The 27,256-nt window shown below is 57.8% G+C and overlaps 1 protein-coding gene across 1 annotated transcript in view; it reads left to right on the top strand.

Moving 5' to 3' along the window:
* The window catches only part of OBSCN (obscurin, cytoskeletal calmodulin and titin-interacting RhoGEF), a 178,955-nt gene that overhangs the window by 67,540 nt on the left and 84,159 nt on the right, over positions 1 to 27,256 (top strand). The window contains 30 exon segments of the mRNA XM_017883818.1: positions 562 to 837; positions 3,448 to 3,723; positions 4,768 to 5,043; positions 5,269 to 5,547; positions 5,670 to 5,936; positions 6,064 to 6,333; positions 7,250 to 7,516; positions 7,965 to 8,231; positions 8,452 to 8,564; positions 8,681 to 8,834; positions 9,026 to 9,187; positions 9,275 to 9,379; positions 10,239 to 10,505; positions 10,724 to 10,993; positions 11,343 to 11,609; positions 11,701 to 11,967; positions 12,053 to 12,319; positions 13,415 to 13,687; positions 14,500 to 14,766; positions 14,984 to 15,250; positions 17,484 to 17,756; positions 18,177 to 18,443; positions 19,094 to 19,360; positions 19,461 to 19,724; positions 20,025 to 20,288; positions 23,175 to 23,438; positions 23,799 to 24,062; positions 24,624 to 24,887; positions 25,423 to 25,686; positions 26,051 to 26,314. Coding sequence (XP_017739307.1) covers positions 562 to 837; positions 3,448 to 3,723; positions 4,768 to 5,043; positions 5,269 to 5,547; positions 5,670 to 5,936; positions 6,064 to 6,333; positions 7,250 to 7,516; positions 7,965 to 8,231; positions 8,452 to 8,564; positions 8,681 to 8,834; positions 9,026 to 9,187; positions 9,275 to 9,379; positions 10,239 to 10,505; positions 10,724 to 10,993; positions 11,343 to 11,609; positions 11,701 to 11,967; positions 12,053 to 12,319; positions 13,415 to 13,687; positions 14,500 to 14,766; positions 14,984 to 15,250; positions 17,484 to 17,756; positions 18,177 to 18,443; positions 19,094 to 19,360; positions 19,461 to 19,724; positions 20,025 to 20,288; positions 23,175 to 23,438; positions 23,799 to 24,062; positions 24,624 to 24,887; positions 25,423 to 25,686; positions 26,051 to 26,314 — 7,512 coding nt within the window.

Genomic DNA, 27,256 nt, shown 5'->3' on the forward strand with positions numbered 1-27,256 from the left:
AATAAGGAAGGAAAAGACAGAAAAGGCTATTGAAAATTGGACAGAAGCCTGAAGAGTGACACCCCAGAAGAGCTGATGTAACGACCAGAAGTGGTGGAAAGGGCTCCACCTTGCATGTCACCAGGCAATGCATGACAAAGCCCAGGCCTTCCCCGCAGAGGCCAACGCTGACCCTCCTGACAGTGGCAGGACTGGGAACCTCAGTATTCTGGGGCCCTGCGGTGAGGACATGCCCTGCAGTCCCGTGGGGAAACGCTGGTATATCCGTGAAGCGAGCTGTGCAGGCATCAGGACCCCAGTCCCTGCACTGGAGGAGCTCGTGCACGGAGTCTGTCACTGCTGTCCTGCCTGGGACAGCCCATGGCACCGTGCAGAGTGGATGGAGAAAGTGTGATTCTTGTGCTGGGAGGTGGTGGGATTTCTCCTGGCCACATTGCCAGTGCAGAGCTTGGGAAGGTTCTGTTTCTCCTACTTTCTCATCCAGACCCTCCTACCCTAGGGTGGTCTTCCTGACCTGGGCAGTATCTTTGACCTTGTGTGTTGCTCCTTGTCCATCCCCAGAGCCCAAGGTGGTGTTTGCCAAGGAGCAGCCGGCGCACAGGGAGCTGCAGGCTGAGGTGGGGGCCAGTGCCACCCTGAGCTGCGAGGTGGCCCAGGCCCAGACGGAGGTGACATGGTACAAGGACGGGAAGAAGCTGAGCTCCAGCTCAAAAGTGCGCGTGGAAGCCGTGGGCTGCACACGGAGGCTGGTGGTGCAGCACGTGGGCCAGACAGAGGCTGGGGAATACAGCTGCGAGGCTGGGGGTCAGCGGCTCTCCTTCCACCTGCACGTGACAGGTCAGTACTTTGGGGATGCTGAGTGAGCCCTGTTTGGAGCTGCTGCTGTGACTGGAGTAGAACCACTGCTGACTCAGTGTGCTTTCCATTAGACTCCATCCCTCAACTTCTCCCATCCTCTCACCTCCTACTTTTATGCCTGTGGTGGAGCTGGGCTGCCTAGTGGGAAGGGGGTGAACAGAAGGGTCACAGCCCTCCTTGTCCATGTTGGGTGGTGTTTCCATGCAGACATGCTGGGTCACATTTTCCCAGTACCTTCTCCAAACCACTGATGTCCCGAAGTGTCCAGGACTCTGGTCCTATCTAATGCATGAGCTGGTGGTAGGCCAGACATCCCTCCCTCGGGGATGATCCTGCAGGATTTCCTTTTGCATTATGTTAAAATGTTCTGTGTCCAAATTCCCCTTTGGATAGATTTTTTTTTTTTTTTTTTTTCTTTTTTTTAAAATTTTTTGTGTCCAAAACCCCCTTTGGAAAATTTTTTTTTTTTTTTTTTTTGTTTTTTTGAGACAGGAGTCTCGCTCTGTCGCCAGGCGGGTGCAGTGAGAAAAAAAAAGGTCTCTCAGCTTACTGCAAGCTCCTTCCTCGCCAGGTTTAACACATATCTCACATCTGCCCTTATGCCTCCAAGTAGCTTGGGACTTACAGGCGCTCGCCAACTCGCAACGAGCAGTTTTTGTATTTTAAGTAGAGAGGGGGTTCGCTGTTTAACTAGGTTGGTATCGATCATCCCTGACCCATCAGCGATACCGTTGGCCCTCCCAAAGTGCTGGGATTACAGGCTTGAGCCACCGCGCCCGGCCGGATAGATTTAAAAGTGATAGGAATAAGTAGCTTATGGCACAGTCACACACTGGTAGAATTAAGTTACGGTGGTAGCAGCTGCTGACTGGGGAAGCCATATTTACATCATCCTGTTTCCTTGACAAGTCCTGTGCCTGCCCTCTCTGGCTGATTCATAGGAAGTCTGAGAACGATCTTTACTTTCCTGTTGTTTGTTAGGAGAATTTAACTTCAAACTCCAACCCTGAGCCCTGAGTGCTGCCACATAACAGTTGGTGTTATGTATGTCTAAAATGGCTTACAGATGTGTAGATACCAAAAGTACTCACTGCAAGTAAATTTGAAAAGTGTTAAATTATATAATTTCTAGAAACCAAAAAGAGACTTAAGAAACAGATAACCTATATGCAGTTATCTACCGTTACCGAAGTTATCTGCAGTTACTACAACCTAGTAAAAACTAGAACCGGTAGCAAAAAATCTTCTTATCAAACAATATCTAAACCATGTGGCCCTATTGAGAAATTCTTCCAAACATTCTGGCCAGAAATTCTTCTATGTTCATGGAAATTCTTCTGGAGAATGGAAAAAGGAAGATATACCCTCTAATTCATTATATGCAGATAGCTTAATGCCATGACTAAAATCTGGCCAGAAAATAGGAAGTTTGCATATTGTAGATCAAACAATTATGGATATCATGGCCAATTTTTTAAACAAAATATTGGTAAACTGAATTCAGCAATACATCAAGACGATCATACACTATGATGAAATTCATAGTCTAGGAATGAGGGCTGTTTTCATGTTAAAACATTTGAAAATCATGGTATTATGTGATTGAAATTTTAAAACAATGTAATTATCTTAAACTCTGAATAAAGTACCATATTTGATAAAAATTTAACCTCATACATTCAGAAGAAATGTCTGGCAAAATTTAGCATCCATCGTGCCATAAAATTCTTAACAAAGTATAAATAAAATTTTTTTTTCTTAATTTGACACAGGGTATTACACAAAAATCACAAAGGGAGACTGTGTAAGCTTTGCCTCTGAGCCAGGGACAGCATGAGGAAGCCAGTGGTCAGCACTTCCATCCAACATTGGACACACAGTTAGGAAGAAAGTAAAACAAAAGGTGTAAAACTTAGAAAAAGGTGAACTGACAGAATATATGGTTTACCCAGAAGATAAATTATTAGAGAGTTGAGAAAGATCAACCCTTGCAAGATCTATGTGAAGAAACTTCCATACATGTAGACTAGCAGCAAGCAGTTGGAAAACGAAAACGTAAAAGATTGACAGACGCCTCAAAGGCATCATGTTTATGATTCCAGTCTAATAAAAGATGTCCAGAGGCTCTGGGGGGGAAGCTGTGAAACACTTCTGAGAGACAGTAAAGATCTAAAGTGGGTAAAAGTCATGGAAGAATGAAAGTTATTCAGTCTCAGTCAAAATCCAAACAAATGTGGTTTTGGAGGATGCGAGGTTGAAAAATGACAAGTGGATTTAAAGCCCCATACATGCTTGAAGAAGAGCCACATATGTAGACACCCCAGTCCCTGCCCTGGAGGTGCTTATGCATGGAGGGTTTGTCATAGCTGCCCCACCTGTGATAGCCTATGGCGCCGTGCACAGTGGATAGACAAACTGTGATTCTTGTGAGGCGAGGCCACAGGGCTTCTCCCAGCCACACAGCCAGTGCAGAGCCTGAGGAAGGTTATGTTTCTCTTACTTCCTCATCCGGGCCCTCCTACCCTAGGGTGGTCTTCCTGACCTAGGCTGTATCTTTGACCTCATGTATCCTTCCTTGTCCATCCCCAGAGCCCAAGGTGGTGTTTGCCAAGGAGCAGCTGGCACACAGGGAGGTGCAGGCTGAGGCAGGGACCAGCACCATGCTGAGCTGCGAGGTGGCCCAAGCCCAGACGGAGGTGATGTGGTACAAGGACAGGAAGAAGCTGAGCTCCAGCTCGAAAGTGCGTGTGGAGGCCGTGGGCTGCACACGGAGGCTGGTGGTGCAGGAGGCAGACCAGGCGGATGCCGGGGAGTACAGCTGCGAGGCTGGGGGCCAGCGGCTCTCCTTCCACCTACATGTGGCTGGTGGGTGCCAGGGTTAGGTGAAATAGAGGTGATCCTAAGTGTCAGGTGTGAAACTACAAGGACATGTTTGGGTGGCCCAAGGTGCTGTGGGCCCTGGCACCTTCCCTCTCTGTAGGCCTTAGAATCTGTGTCCCCAGCTCTCCCCAGCGGTTCTCAGGCCAGTGTCCTTATATCATGAGACCAGAGCAGGCCCATGGACTGAGTTGACCATGGTGTGTGCCCTGCAGTGGCTGAGCTGGGGGTGGTAGGGACAGTAGCATGATGTCCTTGGGGTGGGGGTCTGGGGTCTGGTCTCATGTGAGGACCCCTGTCTGGGTGGTAGGGACGGTAGTGTGATGTCCTCAGGGGTCTGGGGTCCAGGTGTAGTCAGATGTGATGACCTCTGTCTGGGTGGTGGGGACAGTGGTGTGATGTCCTTGGGGTGGGGGTCTGGGGTCTGGGTTGGTCTAATGTGATCTGCTGACTCCTCTGTGGGTGCTGGGCTATGGGAGGGCCCTGCAGTGACTGGAGAGTGTGTCCTGGGTGGTGGGGGGCTTGTCTCTGTGCTCTGGGCCCTAGATGTCTGCAAGCCTGTGCTGGGCCCCTTGGTCATCACCATGTGTCCACCTGTCTTTCTGACATCCAACCCCTTCCACCCTGTCCCTGAGCCAGGGACAACAGACCACACTCAGCTTGGCACCCTCTTTCCGGTGGCCCTGCCCGACACTCTGCTGCCTCTGGGCCAGCCCAGGTTGCTGGTCCATCCCTCCTGACCCTTCATGTCCTGCTGCCTGTGGCCCCATGTGGTGGGGAGGGCTGGCGATGGGTGAGGGCCCCAGGGCCCTGGAAGACCGGGGCAGGGAAGGGACCACATCCTGTTCCCAAGGGACATGATGGACACTCTTAGACCTTTGGCTCTGGTAGTGCCGGGGGGGGGGGGGGGCTCTGTATGTCACGGTGCACTGCTCAATGATGGACAGCCCCGCCTGGCTGTCGCTGGTCTAACACATGGGCTGCGTCTGCTCTGGAGCCTCTAACCCTACATCCCTCCTCGTCCATCCCCAGAGCCCAAGGTGGTGTTTGCCAAGGAACAGCCGGCATGCAGGGTAGTGCAGGCGGAGGCGGGGGCCAGTGCCACACTGAGCTGTGTGGTGGCCCAGGGCCAGATGGAGGTGACGTGGTACAAGGATGGGAAGAAGCTGAGCTCCAGCTCGAAAGTGCACGTGGAGGCCGAGGGCTGCACACGGAGGCTAGTGGTGCAGCAGGCGGACCAGGCAGACGCTGGGGAGTACAGCTGTGAGGCGGGGGGCCAGATGCTTTCCTTCCACCTGCACGTGGCAGGTCAGTGCTTTGGGGTGGCAAATCCGCTTCACCTGGAGCTGATGGCCACACTGTATGGCCCCTGGGATTCTGGATGGTGGTTGATGGTGCTCAGGACTGCACTGGGCCATCCTTGAAGAGCAATGGGTATCAGGGGTGCCAGGTGGCATTAGGGTGGCCCTGAAGGGGAGCGGGGCCGGTCCAGGGATGCCAGGGTCCCTCTCATGCCAACTGACCTCTACCCAGGGCCGGAGCCCCAAATTTCAGAGAGACCCTACCGCAGGGAGCCTCTGGTGGTCAAGGAGCATGAAGACATCGTCCTGACTGCCACGCTGGCCACACCCTCTGTGGCCACGGTGACCTGGCTTAAGGATGGTGTGGAGATTCGCCGCAGCAAGCGGCACAAGACAGCCAGCCAGGGGGACACCCACACCCTGACCGTGCATGGCGCTCAGGTGCTGGACAGTGCCGTCTACAGCTGCCGTGTGGGCACAGAGGGGCAGGACTTCCCAGTGCAGGTGGAAGGTGAGCTGGGCACGGGGCGGGGACTCCTCCAGACCCCTCTGTCCCAGTGTTGGGCAGGGGCAAAGCTGGGGCTCAAGTCTGATCTGTTAGGAACCTGGCTGATGTCCCCTTCGTGCCCACAGAGGTGGCTGCCAAGTTCTGCCGGCCGCTGGAGCCTGTGTGCGGTGAGCTGGGCGGCACAGTGACACTGGCCTGTGAGCTGAGCTCAGCGTGTGCAGAGGTGGTGTGGCGCTGTGGCAGCACGCAGCTTCAGGTGGGCAAGCGCTTCCAGATGGTGGCCGAGGGGCCTGTGCGCTTGCTCACTGTGTTGGAGCTGCGTGCAGAGGACGCGGGAGAGTACGTATGTGAGAGCCGTGATGACCACACCAGTGCGCAGCTCACTGTCAGTGGTATGTAAGGGGTCGGGTGTTCCTATCCAGGGCAACTTCCTGGAGGAGGTGGCCTTTGGCACTCCTGCAGTGTGGGGGCTCTGCTGGTCCTGCGCTCCAGCCTCTTAAGCAGTGCTCCTGTCTGCAGTACCCCGAGTGGTGAAGTTTATGTCTGGGCTGAGTGCCGTGGTCGCAGAGGAGGGCTGCAAGGCCACCTTCCAGTGTGTGGTGTCCCCCAGTGATGCAGCAGTCGTGTGGTTCCGGGACGGTGCCCTGCTACAGCCCAGCGAGAAGTTTGCCATATCACAGAGTGGCACCAGTCACAGCCTGACTATCTCGGGCCTGGTGCTGGAGGACGCAGGCCAGATCACTGTGGAGGCTGAGGGCGTCTCATCCTCTGCTGTCTTGAGGGTCCGAGGTGAGTGTAGGGGGCAGCAGGACTTGCCTGGCTGGCCAGGGCTCTTTGCACAGGCACCTCCCCTGTGGGCTGGTTCTGAGTGGGCACCTGGAACTGCTGTCCTGTTACGGCTGGTCTGGCTGATCTCAGGAGACACAGGGTGTGTGGACTGCAGAGAGGAGATTGGGGTAGGCTGGATGGGTCAGTTGCCTTCTCTTGGTGTAAAGAAGATGCAATCCTGCAGATGCACCTGGTGGGGAATGGGTGGAGGTTGAGGCAATCCAGGGAGGCTTTCTGGAGTAGGTGGGTGCATACTTAGCCTGATGGATGGCAGGGAAGAGTGAGTGGGGTTAGCACCAGTGCAGGCAGTGACATGGGCTTCCCATGCTGCTGAAGCCAGAAGCCAGAACTTTCCCTGAAGGGAAGTGGGAGTCATGGCAGGTTCTGGAGTAAGGGAGTGATGCAGTAGATTCACCTTATGCGGAGTTCACGGGTGGCCTAAGGCAGAGGCCCGCCAGCGCCTCTTCCTCAACCTGCACAGGACTCCTGGGCTTTGCTAAACCGCCGTTGCACCCGGGGGAGCTCTGTCTTCCCGCCTTTGCAGTTCCCGCCAGTGCTACTAGTGGGGATTACGCCTAGGATTTCGAGACACGAGGGCCTGGCCTCTTGTTCAGAACAGGGGAGCTGGAGGTAGAAGCGGGGATTAAGGAAGCTTCCCGGTTTCCTCGCTTAAAGTCCCGGGTGCGCAGCTGCGGCCCGGCCCACGTGTGGCCAGGGCCGCGCCGCCATTTGGATTCGGATCTCCGGGCGTGGTGCGGGCAGCTCTGCCTGGGCGCGGCTCAGGGCAGGCGCCCGGGCTGGGCGGGCCCTCTGTACCTTGGCTTGCCCGTGGAGGAGGGCGAGGGCCGCCATGACCTCCCCTCTCCTGTGACCCCAGAGGCGCCCGTGCTGTTCAAAAAGAAGCTGGAGCCGCAGACAGTGGAGGAGCGGAGCTCAGTGACCCTGGAGGTGGAGCTGACGCGGCCGTGGCCGGAGCTGAGGTGGACACGGAACGCAGCGGCCCTGGCACCGGGAAAGAACGTGGAGATCCACGCCGAGGGCGCCCGCCACCGCCTGGTTCTGCACAACGTAGGTTTTGCCGACCGTGGCTTCTTTGGCTGCGAGACTCCGGATGACAAGACACAGGCCAAACTCACCGTGGAGAGTGAGCCACGGGCGGGAAGGGAGGGGCATTGAGGAGGAGAAGGGAGGAGGGAGGCGGGGAATTGAGGAGGAGTGAGGACGTAGGCGGGGTACTAAGGGGAGGAGGGAGGAGGGGCACTGAGAGGAAGAGAGAGGAAGGAGGTGGGGCACTGAGGGGAGGATGGAGGAGGGATGTGGAGCACGGAGGGGAGGAGGGAGGAGCCAGGCGGAGCACTGAGGGGAGGAGGGAGGAGCCAGGCGGTACACTGAGGGGAGGGTCGGGCCCTCTGTACGGGGCCTAGGGCTGGGGGAGGGGCAGGTCTCCCGCTGAAGGGGCTAGCCCTGGGGGTGGGCATGGGGTGGCTTCTGCGGCCCTCCCTGAGCTCCTGGGGAAGCTGGCTGTACCCCAGGGTTCTAAGGCGGTGGTCTCAGAGCAGCAGCTGACCCGTGACCCCGCATGTGCACCGCAGTGCGCCAGGTACGGCTGGTCAGGGGCCTGCAGGCAGTGGAGGCACAGGAGCAGGGCACGGCTACCATGGAGGTGCATCTGTCACATGCGGACGTGGAGGGCAGCTGGACTCGCGACGGCCTGCGGCTCCATCAGGGGCCCACGTGTCACCTGGCTGTACGGGGCCCCACACACACCCTCACGCTCTCCCGGCTGAGGCCAGAGGACAGTGGCCTTATAGTCTTTAAGGCTGAAGGAGTGCACACGTCGGCACTGCTCGTGGTCACCGGTGCGTTGGGGGGGCCGGCAGGGCACAGCACAGACCATGCCTACCTGTCCCGAGGGAGCCCCGGGGAGGTTGGTGGGGACTCTGGGGACCTGGATGAGCCAGCTCCGTATAACTCTGTCCAGCTCGGGCACTGCCCCACCCTCGTCCCTGTCCCTGTCCCCACCCTGAAGGCTCCTCCAAGCCCTTTTTCTCCTCCCACCTCCTACTTCCTCCTCCCCAGAGCTGCCTGTGAACTTCAGCCGCCCGCTGCAGGATGTGGTGACCACCGAGAAGGAGAAGGTTACCCTGGAGTGTGAGCTGTCGCGTCCTAATGTGGATGTGCGCTGGCTAAAGGTGCCTCCCCCTGACCCCACTCCGTTGCCTCCTTCCCTCCTCTCATGGGGGCAGGCCCAAGTGGAACCCCAGGGCTGAACCACCTGTATGCCTGACCGGGCTTCTGCGCTCCACAGGATGGTGTGGAGCTGCGGGCAGGCAAGACGGTGGGCGTCGCGGCCCAGGGCACCTGCAGGAGCCTCACCATTTACCGGTGCGAGTTCGCGGATCAGGGCATGTATGTGTGTGATGCCCATGACGCCCAGAGCTCTGCCTCTGTGAAGGTGCAAGGTGAGGGCTTCATGGGGCACGTGGGGCATGGCAAGTGTGGGCACCTCCTCCTGTCTTCCATGTCCCCCAGCCAGGGGCTTGGCCACTCTGGTTTCACCTTCACAACCCTTGGCACACTGGGGCACTGGGTGGGGGGTGCTGGGGGTGGCTCTGTGCGTCCAGGTGTGGCAGGGCCTCCCTTGCCACCCCAGGCCGCAATATCCAGATCGTGAGGTCCCTGGAGGATGTGGAAGTGATGGAGAAGGACGGTGCCACCTTCTCCTGTGAGGTCTCCCACGACGAAGTGCCTGGCCAGTGGTTCCGGGAGGGCAGCAAACTGCGGCCCAGTGACAACGTGCGCATCCGCCAGGAAGGTGCGAGGACAAGCGGCTATGGTGGGCATGGCCCAACCCCCAGGTCCTCCTCTGTCCCCGCCCATACTGAGCCACCTTTGTCCCCAGGAAGGACATACACTCTCATCTACCGGAGGGTCCTGGCGGAAGATGCAGGAGAGATCAAATTTGTAGCTGAAAATGCAGAATCGCGCGCCCAGCTCCGAGTGAAGGGTGAGGTGGGGGCTGAGGGGAGGGCAAGGCTGGACAGTGTGCATGTGTGGCCAGCTGGGTCAGCACAGGCCCGGACACCCCAGGCCCGCTCTCAGGACCAGGACAGCAGGGACTCACGAGGAGGGAAGGGATTGTCACCTCCTTGGCAGGAAGATAGAGGCCAGAGAAGCGGCCATGAGGGGCTTCTCCCTTCCTTAAAACCGAGATCCTGATGAATCCTCCCTCTGGCTGCAGCACCTGCTGCAGAGGCCAGGCGTGAGGCCCTGTTGGCAGGGGGGCTTGTGGGGGCGAGGCTTGTCGGGGGCGGAGAGTTCTACCTGGTGGCAGTGAGGAGGAGGATCAGGGAGAGTGGTGCTGGGGCGGCAGAGGGAGAGGCTCTGCAGACAGGTGGAGTGGGGACGGGCCAGTAGGGCTAAGTCAGTGGTGTGCGGGGAGGGGACATGAGTTCCTGGGACTGGACTAGGGTATGTGGTTATGGTTCCGAAGTGGGGGCTTGGGGAGATGACTGCAGAGGGTGGGGCTACATGGGGCAGAGCCTACCCTGCTCTTGGTGGGCCGGGACAGCGGGCAGGACCTGGGCGGTGGAAGTGGGAGTGTGGGATATGGGAGGGCAGGGTAGGCAGAGGCAGGCACACTCCCCTTGCTGGTGGTCTGCTCTGTGGAGCAGGTCCTAGCACAGCTCCAAGGGGGATACTCGGCCTCACCACCTGCTGTCCCCTGCCGGGCAGACATGGGCTGTTGGGGCCTAGTGGGGTCCGGGCCCTTGGTCGCCCAAAACACCCAGTGCCTTGTTGGAGCCTGGGCCTGGGAGCCTGGAGCACTATCTCTGATCCACCCCGTGCCCCAACCACGCTCACAGAGCTGCCAGTGACCCTCGTGCGCCCTCTGCGGGACAAGATTGCCATGGAGAAGCACCGCGGTGTATTGGAGTGTCAGGTGTCCCGGGCCAGCGCCCAGGTGCGGTGGTTCAAGGGCATTCAGGAGCTGTGGCCCGGGCCCAAGTACGAGCTGGTCAGTGATGGCCTCTACCGCAAGCTGATCATCAGTGACGTCCAGGCAGAGGACGAGGACACCTACACCTGCGACGCCGGCGATGTCAAGACTAGTGCACAGTTCTTTGTGGAAGGTGCAGGCAGGGAGGGCAGCTCTGCAGGTTGCTTTTGTTGGGGGGAGTCTCCTAGGTCCATGGTTTGCCCTACACTCCTGGAGATGCTGGGTCTGGGTAGCTCAGGAGGATGCTAACATGCATCTAGTGGGGCAGGGCTTGTTCCCAGGAAGGAACCCTGCCAGAGGGGCAACTTGTCCTATCCATGGGATCCGCCAGCAACTGCTTCTCCCCAACAGAGCAATCCATCACCATTGTGCGGGGTCTGCAGGACGTGACGGTGATGGAGCCCGCTCCTGCCTGGTTTGAGTGTGAGACTTCCATCCCCTCAGTGCGGCCACCTAGTGGCTCCTGGGGAAGACCACGCTGGTCTGCAGGCTGGGGGAACGTGGGCCTGAGCAGGGGGCCGGTGCACCGGCTCTGCTGGGCAGGACCTGCTCCACGCATGACCGGGCCCGTGCACTTCACCATCGGCAAGTCTCGCTCCTCTGCCCGCCTGGTGGTCTCAGGTGAGCACTCCTGTCCCGGTGGGTGGACACGAGGCAGAGGCACAAAAGGACAAGGCTGTGGGTGGGTACAGGGCAGGGTCATGGGAGAAGAAGGCTCAGTGCAGTGACGGGACACAGTTCAGGGCCACAGATGGGTGTCGCTCAGGACCAGGGGAGGACACAGTTCAGGACCACAGAGGACACAGCTCAGGGCCAGGGGAAGGCATAGTTCAGGGAACAGTGGACATGGCTCAGGGCCAGGGGAGGACACAGTTCAGGGCCATAGGTGAGCAGGCTCAGGGCTTGGCAGGCAGGACAGGGTGATTGGTTCCTGTGGCCCCGTGGCCCAGCCTGTCTCCACTCCTTGCAGACATCCCCGTAGTCCTCACACGGCCGTTGGAGCCCAAGACAGGGCGTGAGCTGCAGTCAGTGGTCCTGTCCTGCGACTTCCGGCCAGCCCCCAAGGCTGTGCAGTGGTACAAGGATGACACGCCCCTGTCTCCCTCTGAGAAGTTTAAGATGAGCCTGGAGGGTCAGATGGCCGAGCTGCGGGTCCTCCGGCTCATGCCTGCCGATGCTGGTGTCTACCGGTGCCAGGCGGGCAGCGCCTACAGCAGTACTGAGGTCACTGTGGAAGGTGGGACATGAGGGGCACGGGGCTACTGAGAGGGTTTTGGGGAGGGGTTGCCTGGTGATGTGGGCACTGAGGCCCGGTGTGTCCCTTGCAGCGCGGGAGGTGACAGTGACAGGGCCGCTGCAGGATGCAGAGGCCATGGAGGAGGGCCGGGCCAGCTTTTCCTGTGAGCTGTCCCATGAGGACGAGGAGGTCGAGTGGTCGCTCAACGGGATGCCCCTGTACAACGACAGCTTCCATGAGATCTCGCACAGGGGCCGGCGCCACACGCTGGTACTGAAGAGCGTCCGGCGGACTGATGCAGGCATAGTATGCGCCTCTTCCCCCAAGGTGTCAACCTCTGCCCACCTGGAGGTCCGAGGTGAGCCATCCCACCAGTCTTCGGGGCTCCCCACTAGGGATGGGACTGGTGCTCGGCTCCCCTCACCCTCCTACTCCTCCTGCAGTGAAGCCGGTGGTGTTCTTGAAGGCGCTGGATGACCTGTCCGCAGAGGAGCACAGCACTCTGGCCCTGCAGTGTGAGGTCTCTGACCCCGAGGCCCATGTGGTGTGGCACAAAGATGGCGTGCAGCTGGGCCCCAGCGACAAGTATGACTTCCTGCACACGGTGGGCACGCGGGGGCTCGTGGTGCATGACCTGAGCCCCGAGGACGCCGGCCTGTACACCTGCCACGTGGGCTCCGAGGAGACCCGAGCCCGGGTCAGGGTGCACGGTGTGTGGCTGTGGGCATGGCGGAGCTCGGGGAAGGGAGGTGTGCTGGATGGGCATGGATGTGGGGCTGGCCACTACCTGGGTGGCCCACGTCATTCTCTGAGATTGAAGGGCTGCCCTGCTGAGCTGGGGAGGTCAGGGGAGCCTTCTAGAGGAGCCATGACTTGACATGGTCCTGTGAGGCCTGGGTGCAGGCAGGTGGACCTGGGGACGATGGGTCCCGGAGTCAGGATTGGAGGCTGTGCTGTCCCTGCCTGGTGGTCCCGACGTAGCCCCGGGATGTTGCCCTGTACCAGGGGATGTGTGCAAAGAAGCCACCAGGCCCGCGTGGGGACACCAATGGGGATGGCCAGGGAGAAGCCGAGATGCCAGGCAGGGGCTGTGAGTAGGCCATGTCTCTGTCCTTCATGGGGCCCCAGCAAGGCCCCAGGGCCACTGGGCTGACAGGGTGGAGCCATCCCTGAACCCAGCCCTGCAGCACTGGGGGTGTGCGTGCCCTGGAGTCTGTCCTGCTTTTCAGGGGCAGTTCCCTCAACTGCAGGGTGGCTACCTGGCCCCCTGTGTGTGTTTGCCCAGTCCCAGTGGCATCCTGGTGTGGGTGACAGGCGGCATAACCAGCCTGTTTGCTGGTCCTTGACAGTCTTGTAACGAGATGGGGAAGGGGCAGGAGGCATGGCGATTTTGTCCTGGAGCTGGGACTACGGGGTCCTGTGCCTCCTCTCCTCCCTGTGATGACCATGGGTCCTCCCTCTCCCTGCTACCCTGATTGGAGCTCAGAGTTGTTGGTTATGCAAATGCCAGGGGACAGCCAGCTCCAGCAGAGGGGTGTCTACTCAATGGCTGGTGCAGTGTGGCACCCTGCCCCCACAGGGCCTGGCCTCTCCCAGGGTCTGACACCTCCCAGGGTTTGATCACTGTGGGGTCTGGTCCCTCTAAGGGATCCAGCTCCTCCTGGGGTCTGATCCCTGTGGGCTCTGATCCCTTCCAGGGTCTGGTCCCTTGGGCTCTGATCCCTCCCAGGGTCTGGCCCTTCCTAGGTCTGGCCCAGGGCAGTGCTGTCCTCTCGCCTGGCCTGACAGTCTCCGATGGCTCGCAGATCTGCACGTGGGCATCACCAAGAGGCTGAAGACAGTGGAGGTGCTGGAGGGGGAGAGCTGCAGCTTCGAGTGCATCCTGTCCCATGAGAGTGCCAGCGACCCAGCCATGTGGACAGTCGGTGGGAAGACGGTGGGCAGCTCCAGCCGCTTCCAGGCCACACGTCAGGGCCGAAAATACATCCTAGTGGTCCGGGAGGCTGCGCCGAGTGATGCTGGGGAAGTGGTCTTCTCTGTGCGGGGCCTCACCTCCAAGGCCTCACTCATTGTCAAAGGTGGGCAGGGCCTGCCGGACGGGGGCTTATCACCTGGGCTGAGGAGTGGGGACCCTGGGCCTGTCCCCAGGAGTCCAGGAGCTGGGCCCCAGTGACTGCAGAAGCCGGTGGGGGTGCTTTTGGGGCCTGCCTCCCCCAGCTGCTGCAGAGCACCCCTTCTAGGAGCCACAGGGCCTGAGGCACCTGCTGGATGCTGGGGGCGGTTCTCGTGTGGAAGTGGGGTTGCACTCTTCTCTGAGCTCTGATACAGGCCTGGATTCTTTTCCAATCTCTGTTCTGAGTACCCTGAGCACTTGGTAGCTCCCAGAACTGTGGCTCACAGGGCCAGTCTGGCAGCACTGGCCTGAGGGCCCAGCCACCTGCTCCGCTGACATCACCGGCAGCGCCCGAGTTCGCGCCCCTGACGAGCACACTTGGTGCAGTTCGGTGGGGCACACTCAGAGGATGCCAGCGTGGGCCTGAAAGATGCCAGAGGATAAAATTCTGTAGTTGTTGATCTTCCTGCCTCCTGAGTCCCACCCTGGTGACAGTGGGGACACTAACATTTCAGGACTCTGAAGCTCCTGAGGGCCGAGGTCCCAGAGTTTGGGGGTTGCAGGTTCTGTTGTCTTGGTCACCAGAGAGTCAATGTTCTCAAATACTTGTCCTTGCCCCAATCCTGGTCATGGTGAAGGTGGTAGGGTTTTGGCTGGGTCTGTGCGTAGAGCTATGGCTGTAGCCAGGATGGTGGCTGGGGCCGTGACTGCAGTCATCTGTGGCTGGCTCCATGGCTGTGGCTGTGCTTCAAGGGCAGCTGTCTCTGCTCTCTTCAGAGAGGCCGGCGGCCATCATGAAGCCCCTGGAAGACCAGCGGGTGGCGCCAGGGGAGGACGTGGAGCTGCGCTGTGAGCTGTCACGGGCGGGCACGCCTGTGCGCTGGCTGAAGGATGGGAAGGCCATCTGCAAGAGCCAGAAGTACGATGTGGTCTGTGAGGGCACGATGGCTGTGCTGGTCATCCGCGGGGCCTCGCTCAAGGACGTGGGCGAGTACACGTGTGAGGCGGAGGCTTCCAAGAGCACAGCCAGCCTCTGTGTGGAAGGTAAATGCTGCAGGAGCCCCACGCATGGCCCTGGAGTGGCGTCTCTACCCTAGCGGGGCACGGGGCCACCCGTGGAACCTGAGCTCCTCTGTCCCAGGTGAAAGGGCTCACCCAGGTCCCAGAGCTTCCCCAGCCAGGCCTGGAATATAACAGGGCCGGCCTGGGGTCTGTGCAGGCCTCATGCCCCACCTATTCTGCCTCCATCTCCCTGCCCCAGAAAAAGCAAACTGCTTCACAGAGGAGCTGACCAACCTGCAGGTGGAGGAGAAAGGCACAGCTGTGTTCACGTGCAAGACGGAGCGCCCCGCGGCCACAGTGACCTGGCGCAAGGGCCTCTTGGAGCTACAGGCCTCAAGGAAGCACCAGCCCAGCCAGGATGGCCTGGCCCTGCAGCTCACCATCAGTGCCCTGGAGAAGGCAGACAGCGACACCTACACCTGCGACATTGGCCAGGCCCAGTCCCAGGCCCAGCTCCTAGTGCAAGGTGAGGCAGCCAAGTGTGCCCGGGTCTAGGCTTTGAACGGCACTGGAGACTTGGAGGTGGACAGGCCCAGCCTCAGTTTGTTATCATAAGGGTAGAGGGGTGCACCCTGGGTGGTCACTGAGGCTCCCCAGCATGGCTGTGAATGAACTGCTGGTGCTCACTTACTTGTGTGTTGATTTGGTCACTGTGTATTTCTCCCACATGCCCTGTGTGCCTGGCCCCCATGCGTGAGCTCAGTGTGTATCTGTACATACAATGTGTCACCCTTATCCCAGAGGGACAGCCTGACTCAGCTGTGCCGGGCAGCCTCAGGTGCTCCCAGGGAAGAACTGATGGTCATTAGGGTTGTCATTGAGAGTTACAGTGGCATTTTAGTCTTTTTCTTGTTTACAACAGAATACCTGAAACTGGGTACTTTATAAAGGAAATAAAGTTACTTCTTACAGCTCTGGAGGCTCAAGGTCGAGGGGCCACATCTGGTGAGAGCCAGAGCCCTCTTGCTGGCAGGGACTCTCTGCCGAGTCCCCAGGGGGTGGCATAGGGCATCTCATGGGGAGGGGACTGAGTGTGCTAACTCAGGCCTCTCTTCATCTTCTTTTAAAGCCACCACTCGCATGAAAGCACTTTAACACATTAACATGTTAACCCACTGATCCATGAATGGATTAACCCATTCCCACCTTGGACCCAATCCCCTCTTAAAGGCTCCACCTCTTAATATTACCACATTGGGATTAAGTTTCAATATGAGTTTCCAAGGGGACATTCAGATCATAGCAGGTGGCTGTTTGATCTTACTGTTTGGCTCCACATTTGAGTGGCAGGCAGAGTGATAGCTGTCATTCTCCCCACTCTGTAGATAAGAAAACTGAAGCTTTAGTGGGTCCATGGCCAGGGCAAGGTCATCAGACACATTGGGATCAGAGCAGGAGAGGCCCAGCCCCTTCACCGCAGCCTTCACTTGGCTCTGAAGTCCCAGGCTGGTGTGTCCAGAGCTGAGTTTGCAGGGGGTCCTTACTGGGGTCTGACCACCGGGTGTTCACAGGGTTCAGTATTTGAAAGGCCCCAGTTATGATCATCAGAAGTAATGTAAAGCAGGAATCATCACTGATTTTTCCTCTCCAATGGATTTGGTGACCCTGGTGAAAGCATTCTGTTAACACAGTAAAGCCCCATGATCTAATAAAGTTGGTACCCATAGTTAATTTTTTTTAAAAGCCATCAAGAGTGAGAGTCATAAGATAACAAAAGATGCTCTTTAAAAGTTTAGCATGGCTGGACGTGGTGGCTCACGCCTGTAATCCCAGCACTTTGGGAGGCTGAGGCAGTTGGATCACGAGGTCAGGAGTTCTAGACCAGCCTGGCCAACATGGTGAAACCCCATTTCTACTAAAAATACAAAAGTTAGCCAGGCATGGTGGTACATGCCTGTAATCTCAGCTACTCAGGAGGCTGAGAGGCAGGAGCGTTGCTTGAACCCGGGAGGCAGAGGTTGCAGTGAGCCAAGATCGTGCCACTGCACTCCAGCCTGGGAGACAGTGAGACTCCATCTCTAAAAAAATAAAATAAGTTTAACGTATGAGGATGTCAGGGGCCCAAGCCATTTCCTTGTGTGCCATCCACTGATGAGAGCTCTTCATCCATGTGGATTGCCCAGGTTGGGGTCGCCTTCTTTGAGGTGGAGCTATGCCTGCAGGACACTCGTGCATGCAGAAGGAATCTGAATGCAGGACCTGTCTCAATATTCATAAATGCTCATCTCTTACCATCCCTAATTCAGCAGCCAAAAAACCTCGTTTCTAGGAATTCACATTTCCTATCTTCCAAGCATTTGATTTCAATTTCAGCATAACTATAGCCATTTTTTTTCACACTCCTCTTTCATCTGTTACTACAAGAGTTAATTTCATGGCACAATTGTAATGATACACACAGCTGTGTAAGCAGGTTTGGGAGCCAACCGCTCTTGGGAGCACAGCTTGGATAGGGGGCAGAAGTGTGCTCTCCTGGGTTCTCAGCAGGCTGCAGACTCCCCCAGCAAGCCTTGCAGAAGGACCTCCAAGGTGCCCTCAAACAAGTATCTTTGGACCGTTCAAACTCTGAGCCACTTACTGTTTTCGGAGTTCTGTCCCTGCAAACTTGTTAAAACACAGCCACCGTGCTCTGTCCTGGGAAGTGTCTGTCCTGGGGAGCACTGCTAGCTGAGCCTGCCCAGGACGCTGTGCCTTTGCAGGCCTGAGAGTGCACATCATCGAGGACCTGGAGGACGTGGATGTGCAGGAGGGCTCCTCGGCCACCTTCCGTTGCCGGATCTCCCCGGCCAATTACGAGCCTGTGCACTGGTTCCTGGATAAGACACCCCTGCATACCAACGAGCTCAATGAGATCGAGGCCCAGCCTGGGGGCTACCACGTGCTGACCCTGCGGCAGCTGGCGCTCAAGGACTCGGGCACCATCTACTTCGAGGCGGGTGACCAGCGGGCCTCGGCCGCCCTGCGGGTCACTGGTGGGTCACATGCCCACGTTGCATATGTTGCTCAGAGCTGCAGACAGGTGGAGAGGCAGATGGCAGCTCAGCCATGTGCCTAGTATCCCTGGGCACACAGAGAAAGCACCATTGGCTGACTGTGGGGTGGGGGCTCGGAAGGCTGAATTGGGCTTTCGGGATGAATGCTTCTGCATGGTTTGCAGAACTGTTCTTGGTGTGGCGCTGGCCAGGCTGCATCCCCACTGGGGCAGGAGCCGCACGGAGCCTTCCCTGTTCCCTCCACAGCCTGTTATGTGGCCCCAGCGTGAGGGTGACTGGTGGGTGCGGAGCCAGGGTGTTGCCTGGTCCGCAGTGAGACCCAGGGTTTGTCCCTGTTGGCCCCTCCAGCAGCAGCACGACAGGATCCCACATGCTCCTGCTTCTCTCTCTGTCCCCCAGGTAAGCCAAGTGTCTTCTCCCGGGAGCTCACAGATGCCACCATCACAGAGGGTGAGGACTTGACCCTGGTGTGCGAGACCAGTGCCTGCGACAGCCCTGTGTGCTGGACCAAGGATGGGAAGACCCTGCGGGGATCTGCCCGGTATCAGCTGAGCCATGAGGGCCACCGGGCCCAGTTGCTCATCACTGGGGCCACCCTGCAGGACAGCGGACGCTACAAGTGTGAGACTAGGGGCGCCTGCAGCAGCTCCATTGTCAGGGTGCACGGTGAGCCCCAGCAGCCCCAAAGCCCAGCCACAGGCCAGGTGCCTACAGCTCTCTTCTCAGGCAGCACCGTTTTCAGGGCAGGGCATGTGCGCCCACAAAGAGTCCAAGGTGGGAGGACCCAGGCTCCCGTGCATCCTGTATGGGGTGCCCACGGCTCCCTGTGTCCTTCCTGGCTCTCCCTGGCACCTCATCCACCCTGCTTGGCTTCCGCTCTGGCCTCTGCCACACCACAGGAGCCGCCCTGCAGAGCTGTCTCCCCTGCGTCCCTGAAGAGCTGTCCCTCTGTGCATGCCTGTGTCCCTGACCTCCCATCTTAGGAGGCGCCAGCCACAGTGGCTTAGGGCCCACCGTGACCTCATTTGACCTTACTTCCCTCATCACAGCCATGCTTTGAGGTCTGGGCTAGGGCCTCCAACTGTGAATTTGGGGGCACAGGTCCCTGACACCCCACCCTTCTGTTCTCCTGCTTGGTTCACCCTTTCTATCCCTCACCCTCAGAGCTGCCCCTTTCCAGAAGTCTCGAGGTCCCTGCCACAGGCCCCAAAGGAGAAGGGGGATCCTGCAGCTGATGTCCCCAGCCCTCCACCACCTTAGGGGACCCCTAGTGGACCAGTCAGGGGAGGGCGAGCTGAGCCTGTGCCTGTCTGCAGCCCGGCCAGTGCGGTTCCAGGAGGCCCTGAAGGACCTGGAGGTGCGAGAGGGTGGTGCTGCCACACTGCGCTGTGTGCTGTCGTCTGTGGCTGCGCCCGTGGAATGGTGCTGTGGAGACAATGTCCTGAGGCCAGGTGACAAATACAGCCTACGCCAGGAGGGTGCTGTGTTGGAGCTGGTGGTCCGCGACCTCCGGCCGCAGGACAGCGGGCGGTACTCATGCTCCTTCGGGGACCAGACTACTTCTGCCACCCTCACGGTGACTGGTAAGCATCTCTGTTCACCCTGCCCATGTGGCCCAAAGATGCCACTTCCTCCAATGCAGGGGAGCAAAGACGATGCTCTCTGTGTCTGACCTTCCTGCAGCCCTGCCTGCCCAGTTCATCGGGAAACTGAGAAACAAGGAGGCCACAGAAGGGGCCACGGCCACACTGAGGTGTGAGCTGAGCAAGGCAGCCCCCGTGGAGTGGAGAAAGGGGTCCGAGACCATCAGAGATGGGGACAGATACTGCCTGAGGCAGGACGGGGCCATGTGTGAGCTGCAGATTCGTGGCCTGGCCATGGTGGATGCTGGGGAGTACTCGTGTGTGTGTGGAGAGGAAAGGACCTCGGCCTCACTCACTATCAGGGGTAAGACCATGTGTCCAGAGTTGTGTCCGGTGTCCAGTTCTTTACCTCTGCTGTCAGTTGCACCAATTCCAGTCTCCCCCAACTGTGCCATGCTCTTCCCAGCACATCATGGAGTCCCTTCCAGCTCTCTGGACTGTTGAAGGAACCAGGAGAACCTGGCATTTGCAGCCAGACTCCCACCCTCGAGGCACCCTGGGACCTGTCCTGTGGGAGTCTGTCTTATCCTCCATCTCGCCATGGCCTGTCCCCCTGTGCTTCCCAGAGTCTGATCTGCATGTCTGTCTGTCCATCCCTCCCCAGCCATGCCTGCCCACTTCATAGGAAGACTGAGACACCAAGAGAGCACAGAAGGAGCCACAGCCACGCTGCGGTGTGAGCTGAGCAAGGCGGCCCCCGTGGAGTGGAGGAAGGGCCGTGAGAGCCTCAGAGATGGGGACAGACACAGACTAAGGCAGGATGGGGCTGTGTGTGAGCTGCAGATCTGTGGCCTGGCCGTGGCAGATGCTGGGGAGTACTCCTGTGTGTGTGGGGAGGAGAGGACCTCCGCCACTCTCACCGTGAAGGGTAATGACTGCCTCTGGCCACGTGCATGGGTGGCTGTGTCCGAGTGGGTGTGCGTATTCCTGCCCTGTGCCCATGTCTGCGCTATGGCCTTCCCTGTTTCTGCATGTGGTTCCTTCATTCCTTCGGTAGGGATTCCTCACACCTGCTGCGTATTACCTGTCTTAGGAGCAGTAAGACAGCAGAGAAGAGAGGGCTGTTTGAGCCCTGTGGGGTTGTAGGCAGAGACAGAGGATATGGGGAGAACCAAATCATTACAAAAGTGAGATCATAGATCTTCTCCAGGGTTAACACCAGGAAGGCAGGAAGGCAATCAGGAGGAGCCCCAGGAATGGAACACAGAAAGGAGTGGGGAGATGGCACGTGGGCTGGAGTGCACAGCCAGGGAGGGGAGGGTCCATTGTGAGGAGGCGAGAGGCAGGGTGACTGTGGGGAGGAGGTGATGGGGTGACTGTGGGGAGGAAGTGATGGGGGTGACTGTGGGGAGGAAGTGATGGGGTGACTGGGGGGAGGAGGTGATGGGGGTGACTGTGGGGAGGAGGTGACGGGGTGACTGTGGGGAGGAGGTGATGGGGGTGACTGTGGGGAGGAGGTGGTGGGGATGACTGTGGAGAGGAGGTGGTGGGGATGACTGTGGGGAGAAGATGATGGGGGTCACTGTGGGGAGGAGCAGCCACAGTGACTCTTCGTGTGTCAGCCAAGCAGAGCATCTGTGTGGAGTGGAGGAAGGGGCCCAAGACGATCCAAGATGGGGGCTTTGACCAGGACAAGACATCCAGAGCCCTGTGGCCTGCCTGCGGTAGATCTAGGGTGTCGTCATGTGTGGGGGGTGGGAGTGGATCTCAGCCATGGCTGGGTCCCCTAGGGACATGAGGCTGCAGAACTCACCCTGGGCCCTGAACCTCTCAGTCACAGCAAGGAGAGGATTCCAGCCTCAAGCCACCAGTGTTAGCAGAAGGGACAGAGCCCTGCAGGCCTGGCCTCTTGTGTCTGTGGAGCTGGGACCCATGGCCCAGTGTGGCTGGTGGTGTGGTGCGACGTGTGCAGGTGCTCGGGGCCTTGGCCTGGCTCGATTCTGTCAGGGAAAGCACATGGGATAAAGCCTGCCCGGGTGGAGGGCCCGAGCACCTTAGAGGGAATGCAGGGAAGGACTCTCCCAAGCTTGAGGACTTTCTTGCCCAGGACTCTGGTGGGCTCCCCTCACACTGCAAGGGGTGGTGAAGGCTGGTGAAGGGGCAGGTTCTGGGGGCCAGGCATGGCTGTCTGGATGCCAGTGCCTCCTCAGACCGGTGGCTGAAGAGCAGATGACCAGAGTGGACCCCTGCCGGCTGCCTGAGGCAGTTGCTTCCAGAAGTGGGCGAGTTCCAGAAAAGCTTCAGGTGGTGGGTTCCCTGCTGGACCCCCTCTTGTGCCTCCTTAGAGGGCACCCTGGCATGCTGGAAATTTCCACTGGACCCCGAAGCCCCAAGGATGCTCTGAGCTGCAGTTCCCTGGGGGTGTCCAGGGGATGCAGCTGGGCACTCTGAGGCTCCAGTCTCCATCTGGTGGGCTGGGAAGCCACCCAGCTTCAGTGCACAGGAGACAGTGGCCCTCGTCTGTCCCTGTGATCCATGGCCATCTCCTGCATGCAGGGCATGTCTGGGTGGATGGTTCCTTCATGTATTCGGTTGGTCATTTCTTATCTGCTGGACCCATGCACCAAGGCACCTGCTGCGTGGGGTTCCTGCTTGCATCATGAACACAGGGTGACAGTCAAGGTGGAGGGCAGCACCCTCCTTTCTCCCAGCAGCAGGCTCTTTATTCCCTGTCTGCCCTGGGCTCTGGCCACAGGAGCAGCAGGAACTGATGAGAAGCAGGAGCCTGGATGATTTTGTGGGAGATTTTTAGGCAGCTGATTTTGTGTCTTTTTCCTCCAGCTATTCATCAAGATCATGAGGCTGGGCTCACACCTGTAATCCCAGCACTTTGGGAGACTGAGTCAGGAGGGTCATTTGAGCTCAAGAGTTCCAGGCCCCACCTGGGCAACCCCGGGAGACCCTATCTCTACAAAAAATATGAAAATTAGCTGGTTGTGGTGGTGTATACCTGTGGTCCCAGCTACTCAGGAGGCTGAGGTGGGAGGATTGGTTGAGGCCACAAGTTTGAGGCTGCAGTGAGCTGCGATGGCACCACTGCACTCCAGCCTAGGCAACACTGAGACCCTGTCTGAAAAAGAAAACAAAATTATGAAGGAGCTATAAAATAGGGAGCCACAGAATGGGGCCTGGGCCACAGTATAGTGTAACTGAGCCACCAGGCTGGTCTTGGGCCCTTGAGCGTGATGACAGATTCATTCTGAGCCAGGATGGGCTGCAGAAGACCTTGGGGATGGGGAGATCCTGTTTGGTTCTATCTCTTCCTCTCCATCTCATGGGTCTTGTGGCCACTGCATGTGTCTGCCATCATCTTGGGGTTCCCGCTAGGATTCCAGCTCCTCTGTGTCCTGGGCAGCTTTCCTCTGCGTGTCCATGGCCAATCTGTTCTCTGCTCCCAGGGCACTGTTTCACATCCACGTGTCTATGCTTTAATTCCTAGTTTCCTCCATAGTTGGAGTGTGTCCTTGCTGAGTGTCCCAAGGTGTCTCCAGAGGGCCTCATGGTCTTTGTGTCCTCTCCAGCCCTACCAGCCAGGTTCATAGAAAGTATGAGGCCTGAGGACACCTCAGAAGGGGCCACACCGTGATGCTAACGGGCTGGACCGTGGGAAGCCGCAGTGCACAGCCTGTACTCAGCACACCCCAGGAGTGGCCCGTGTTCAGATGGCTTCCCTGTCTTCTCTGTGTTGTCCATGTCCTGTCTCTTCTGTGGGCTCAGAGGGTGTGATTGTGGCCATCTCTTTCTGATCCCCCAGCCCTGCTGGCCAAGTTCACAGAGGGTCTGAGGAATGAAGAGGCTGTGGAAGGGGCCACAGCCATGCTGTGGTGTGAACTGAGCGAAGTGGCCCCTGTGGAGTGGAGGAAGGGGCCCAAGAACCTCAGAGATGGGGACAGATACATCCTGAGGCAGGAGGGGACCAGATGTGAGCTGCAGATCTGTGGCCTGGCCATGGCGGATGCCGGGGAGTACTTGTGTGTGTGTGGGCAGGAGAGGACCTCAGCCATGCTCACCATCAGGGGTAAAGATCATGTGTGGCCTTGTGGACCTGTGGCTTGGTATCTACATGTCACCGTGTCATTCTCATCTTCCAATGTGGCACAGCCCCTGTGGCAACCTGGGGTTGTCTCTTCTCCAAGTGAGGTCCTCCAGTTGTCTCCCGCCTACCCTTCTTGTCCAGGAGGTGTCCTCATGCTCATGCTCATCCGTTTGTGTTCTCTGTTCTTCCCAGGCCATTTGCTTCCTCCCCATGTGAATGTTTATTTGCTTCTTCACGTGTGGTCCTTTGGTGGTTTGTGTGGCTCCTTGTGGGTGTCCATGTCCCGTCCACAGAATCTTCCAGACAGTCTGATGATCTCAGTGACTGCTTGGTCCTTCCCAGCTCTGCCTGCCAGGTTCATAGAAGATGTGAAAAACCAGGAGGCCAGAGAAGGGACCACCGTCATGCTGCAGTGTGAGCTGAACAATGCAGCTCCTGTGGAGTGAAGGAAGGGGTCTGAGACCCTCAGAGATGGGGACAGATACAGCCTGAGGCAGGATGGGACCAAATGTGAACTGCAGATTCGTGGCCTGTCCATGGCAGACACTGGGGAGTACTTGTGTGTGTGGGGGCAGGAGAGGACCTTGGCCATGCTCACCGTCAGGGGTAAAGGCCACATGTGGCCAAGGAGAGCCATATTCTGGTGTCCATGTATTGATGTCATGCCATCTGTACTCACCCCATGTGCTCTCCCTGCATCTGCGCCACCCTGTTCCCATCACTCTGCAGGGTCTCCTCCAGCCTCCAAAGCTATTGTGGGAACCAGGAGAAACCAGCCTTGCAGCCAGCTTCCACCCCATGTGCCTACAAGGATGGGCTCCATCATGTTGTCCTCTTGGCTTCTGTACCTTGCCCTTCATGCTGTCCTGTCCTCACCCCCAGAGTGCTCCAGTGGCTCTCATGGTCCTTGTGTGTGTCTGACATACTCTGGCTCTGGCAGCCAGAGTTACATAAAGTGTGAGGACTCAGGAGGCCATGGAAGGAGTCACAGCTACAGTGCTGACAGGCTGGAGCATGGGAAACCCCAGTCCACAGCCTGTGCTGAGCACACCCCGCATGTGGCCTGTGTCCAAATGGGTTCTGTGTCTTCTCTTTGCCATCCATGTTTTGTATCTTCCATGTGCTCAGAGAGCATGATTGTGTTCATATATTCTGATCCTCCTCCAGCTCTACCCGTCAAGTTCACAGAGGGTCTGAGGAATGAAGAGGCCACAGAAGGGGCAACGGCCACGCTGCGGTGTGAGCTGAGCAAGGTGGCCCCTGTGGAGTGGTGGAAGGGGCATGAGACCCTCCAAGATGGAGACAGACATAGCCTGATGCAGGATGGGGCCAGGTGTGAGCTGCAGATCCGCGGCCTGGTGGCAGAGGACGCTGGGGAGTACCTGTGCACGTGTGGGAAGGAGAGGACCTCAGCCATGCTCACCGTCAGGGGTAAAGGCCACACGTGGCCAAGCAGCGCCATGCTGTGGTGTCCACGTGTTGACTTGACGCCATCTGTCTCTGCCCATGCTGCGTTCTCTCCCCATGTCTGTGCCTGCCTGTGTAACTGCACAAGCTTCTTCCAGCCTCCAGGGCTGTTGTAGGAAGCAGGAGGAAGCAGCCTCTCTAGCCGGCTCCCACTATGTGCCTCTGAGGACTCTGTCAACATTGTTACATTGGATTCTGTGTCTTCCATCCTGTCACATTCTGTCCCCTGATGTTCTTCATGTGTTTCTGACCCTCTCTGGGTCTGGGTGCCAGAGATTCCTATAAAGGCTGAGATGTGAGGAGGCCACAGGAGGGGCCGTGGCCATGTGCTGTAGAGCCTGTACTGAGAGAAGTCCCAGTCCACAGCCTATGCTCAGCACACCCCCATGCAGCCTGTGCCTAGTTGGGTTCTGTGTCTTGTCTGTGCCATCCGTGTCATTCCTATCTCTTCCATGTGCTCAGAGAATGTGATTATATCTGTGTCTTTTGACCTCCTCAGCCCTGCCTTCCAAGTTCATAGAGGGTCTGAGGAATGAAGAGGCCACAGAAGGGGCCACGGCCATACTGTGGTGTGAGCTGAGCAAGGTGGCCCCGGTGGAGTGGAGGAAGGGGCATGACTGCCTCAGAGATGGGGACAGACACAGCCTGAAGCAGGTTGGGTCCAGGTGTGAGCTGCAGATCCGTGGCCTGGCTGTGGTGGATGCCGGGGAGTACTCGTGTGTGTGTGGGCAGGAGAGGACCTCAGCCACACTCACTGTCAGGGGTAAAGATCGTGTGTAGCTATGTGGACCATGGCTTACTGTCTCCACATCTCTGTGTCACCACCTTCTGCCTTCAAATGTGGCATGGTTCTGTGGCAACCCCATGGTTGTCTGTCCTCTAACTGGGGTCTTCTGGGCATCTCCCGCCTCCTTTCTTACCCAGGAGGTGTCCTCATGCTCATAGCCTTCTGCTTGTGTGTTCTCTGTTCCTCCGGGGCCATTTGCCTCCTCCCCATGTGTATGTTTGTTTGCTCTTTCACGTGTGGTCCTTTGATGGTTTGTGTGGCTCCTTGTGGGTGTCTATGTCTTGTCCACAGAGTCCTCCAGACAGTCTGATAATCTCAATGACTGCTTGGTCCTTCCCAGCCCTGCCTGCCAGATTCATAGAAAATGTGAAAAACCAGGAGGCCAGAGAAGGGGCCACAGCCGTGCTGCAGTGTGAGCTGAGCAAGGCGGACCCCGTGGAGTGGAGGAAGGGGTCTGAGACCCTGAGAGATGGGGACAGATACAGCCTGAGGCAGGACGGGACCAGATGTGAGCTGCAGATTCGTGGCCTGTCCGTGGCAGACACTGGGGAGTATTCGTGTGTATGTGGGCAGGAGAGGACCTCGGCCATGCTCACCATCAGGGGTAAAGACCACATGTGGCCACCTGAGTGATTCCTGTCTCCTCCTGCCTCACCCATATGTTCTGTGCTCTCCCAATGCCTCTTGATGTCATTGCCTCAAGACAATGCCTCAAGTGACTCATTCAGTCACTCCCCTGTGTGATACATCCCACAAATGCACATGGAACCCACTTGAATGACGTAATCTAGGGCCTGGGAATATGGACTTCAAGAGTGAATAGGGCAGGGACCCAAAGGAGAGCTCCACAGACAGACGTCAGGGTCCAGGAGAACCGTCTGAGGCCACTGGCATCTTGCTGGGTCTCGCACATGTGCGCGGGCTCTGGGGACCCAGGCCTAGAGGTGAGGGCCTGTGTTTCTGCTGATGGACATGCACAGTAGGGTTGGGGGCTTACTGAGGAGGTGGTCAGGCCAGGCTCCACTAAATCTGCTGAGAGTGTTTGAGTGGTTCTTGTGGTCATGCTAGGCTCCTGAAGGACTGCTGCCTTTGTCTGCTCGGTGGACACAGCAGAGCACTACATCTGGGTAACTTCACAGCAGATACTTATTTTCTCAGACTTCTGGAGTCTGAAATTCCAAGATCAAGGAGTCATTCAGTTGGTTTCTCCTTAGGCCTCTTTTCTTGGCTTGTAGATACTCTCTGGTCATATAGGTTTGGGCCCACCGTAACAACCTCATTACCTGTCAAAGATCCTATTTCAATACCATGACATTGTAAAGTACTAGGGGTTAGGATTTCAACATACAGATTTGGGGAGGGGACTCAATTCAAACCATGACATTCTGCTCTCTGGCTTCCCACAATTAATTACCTTCTAACATGCAAAATACATTTACTCCTTCCTAACAGCCCGTAATCTTAACCCATTCCAGCATCAACTCAAAATCAAAATCTCATCTGAATGTCATCTAACTCAAGCATGAGGGAGGTGAAGTATGACTCA

This window comes from Rhinopithecus bieti, unplaced genomic scaffold, assembly GCF_001698545.2.
Source record: "Rhinopithecus bieti isolate Rb0 unplaced genomic scaffold, ASM169854v2 scaffold_14404, whole genome shotgun sequence".
Taxonomy (NCBI): domain Eukaryota; kingdom Metazoa; phylum Chordata; class Mammalia; order Primates; family Cercopithecidae; genus Rhinopithecus; species Rhinopithecus bieti.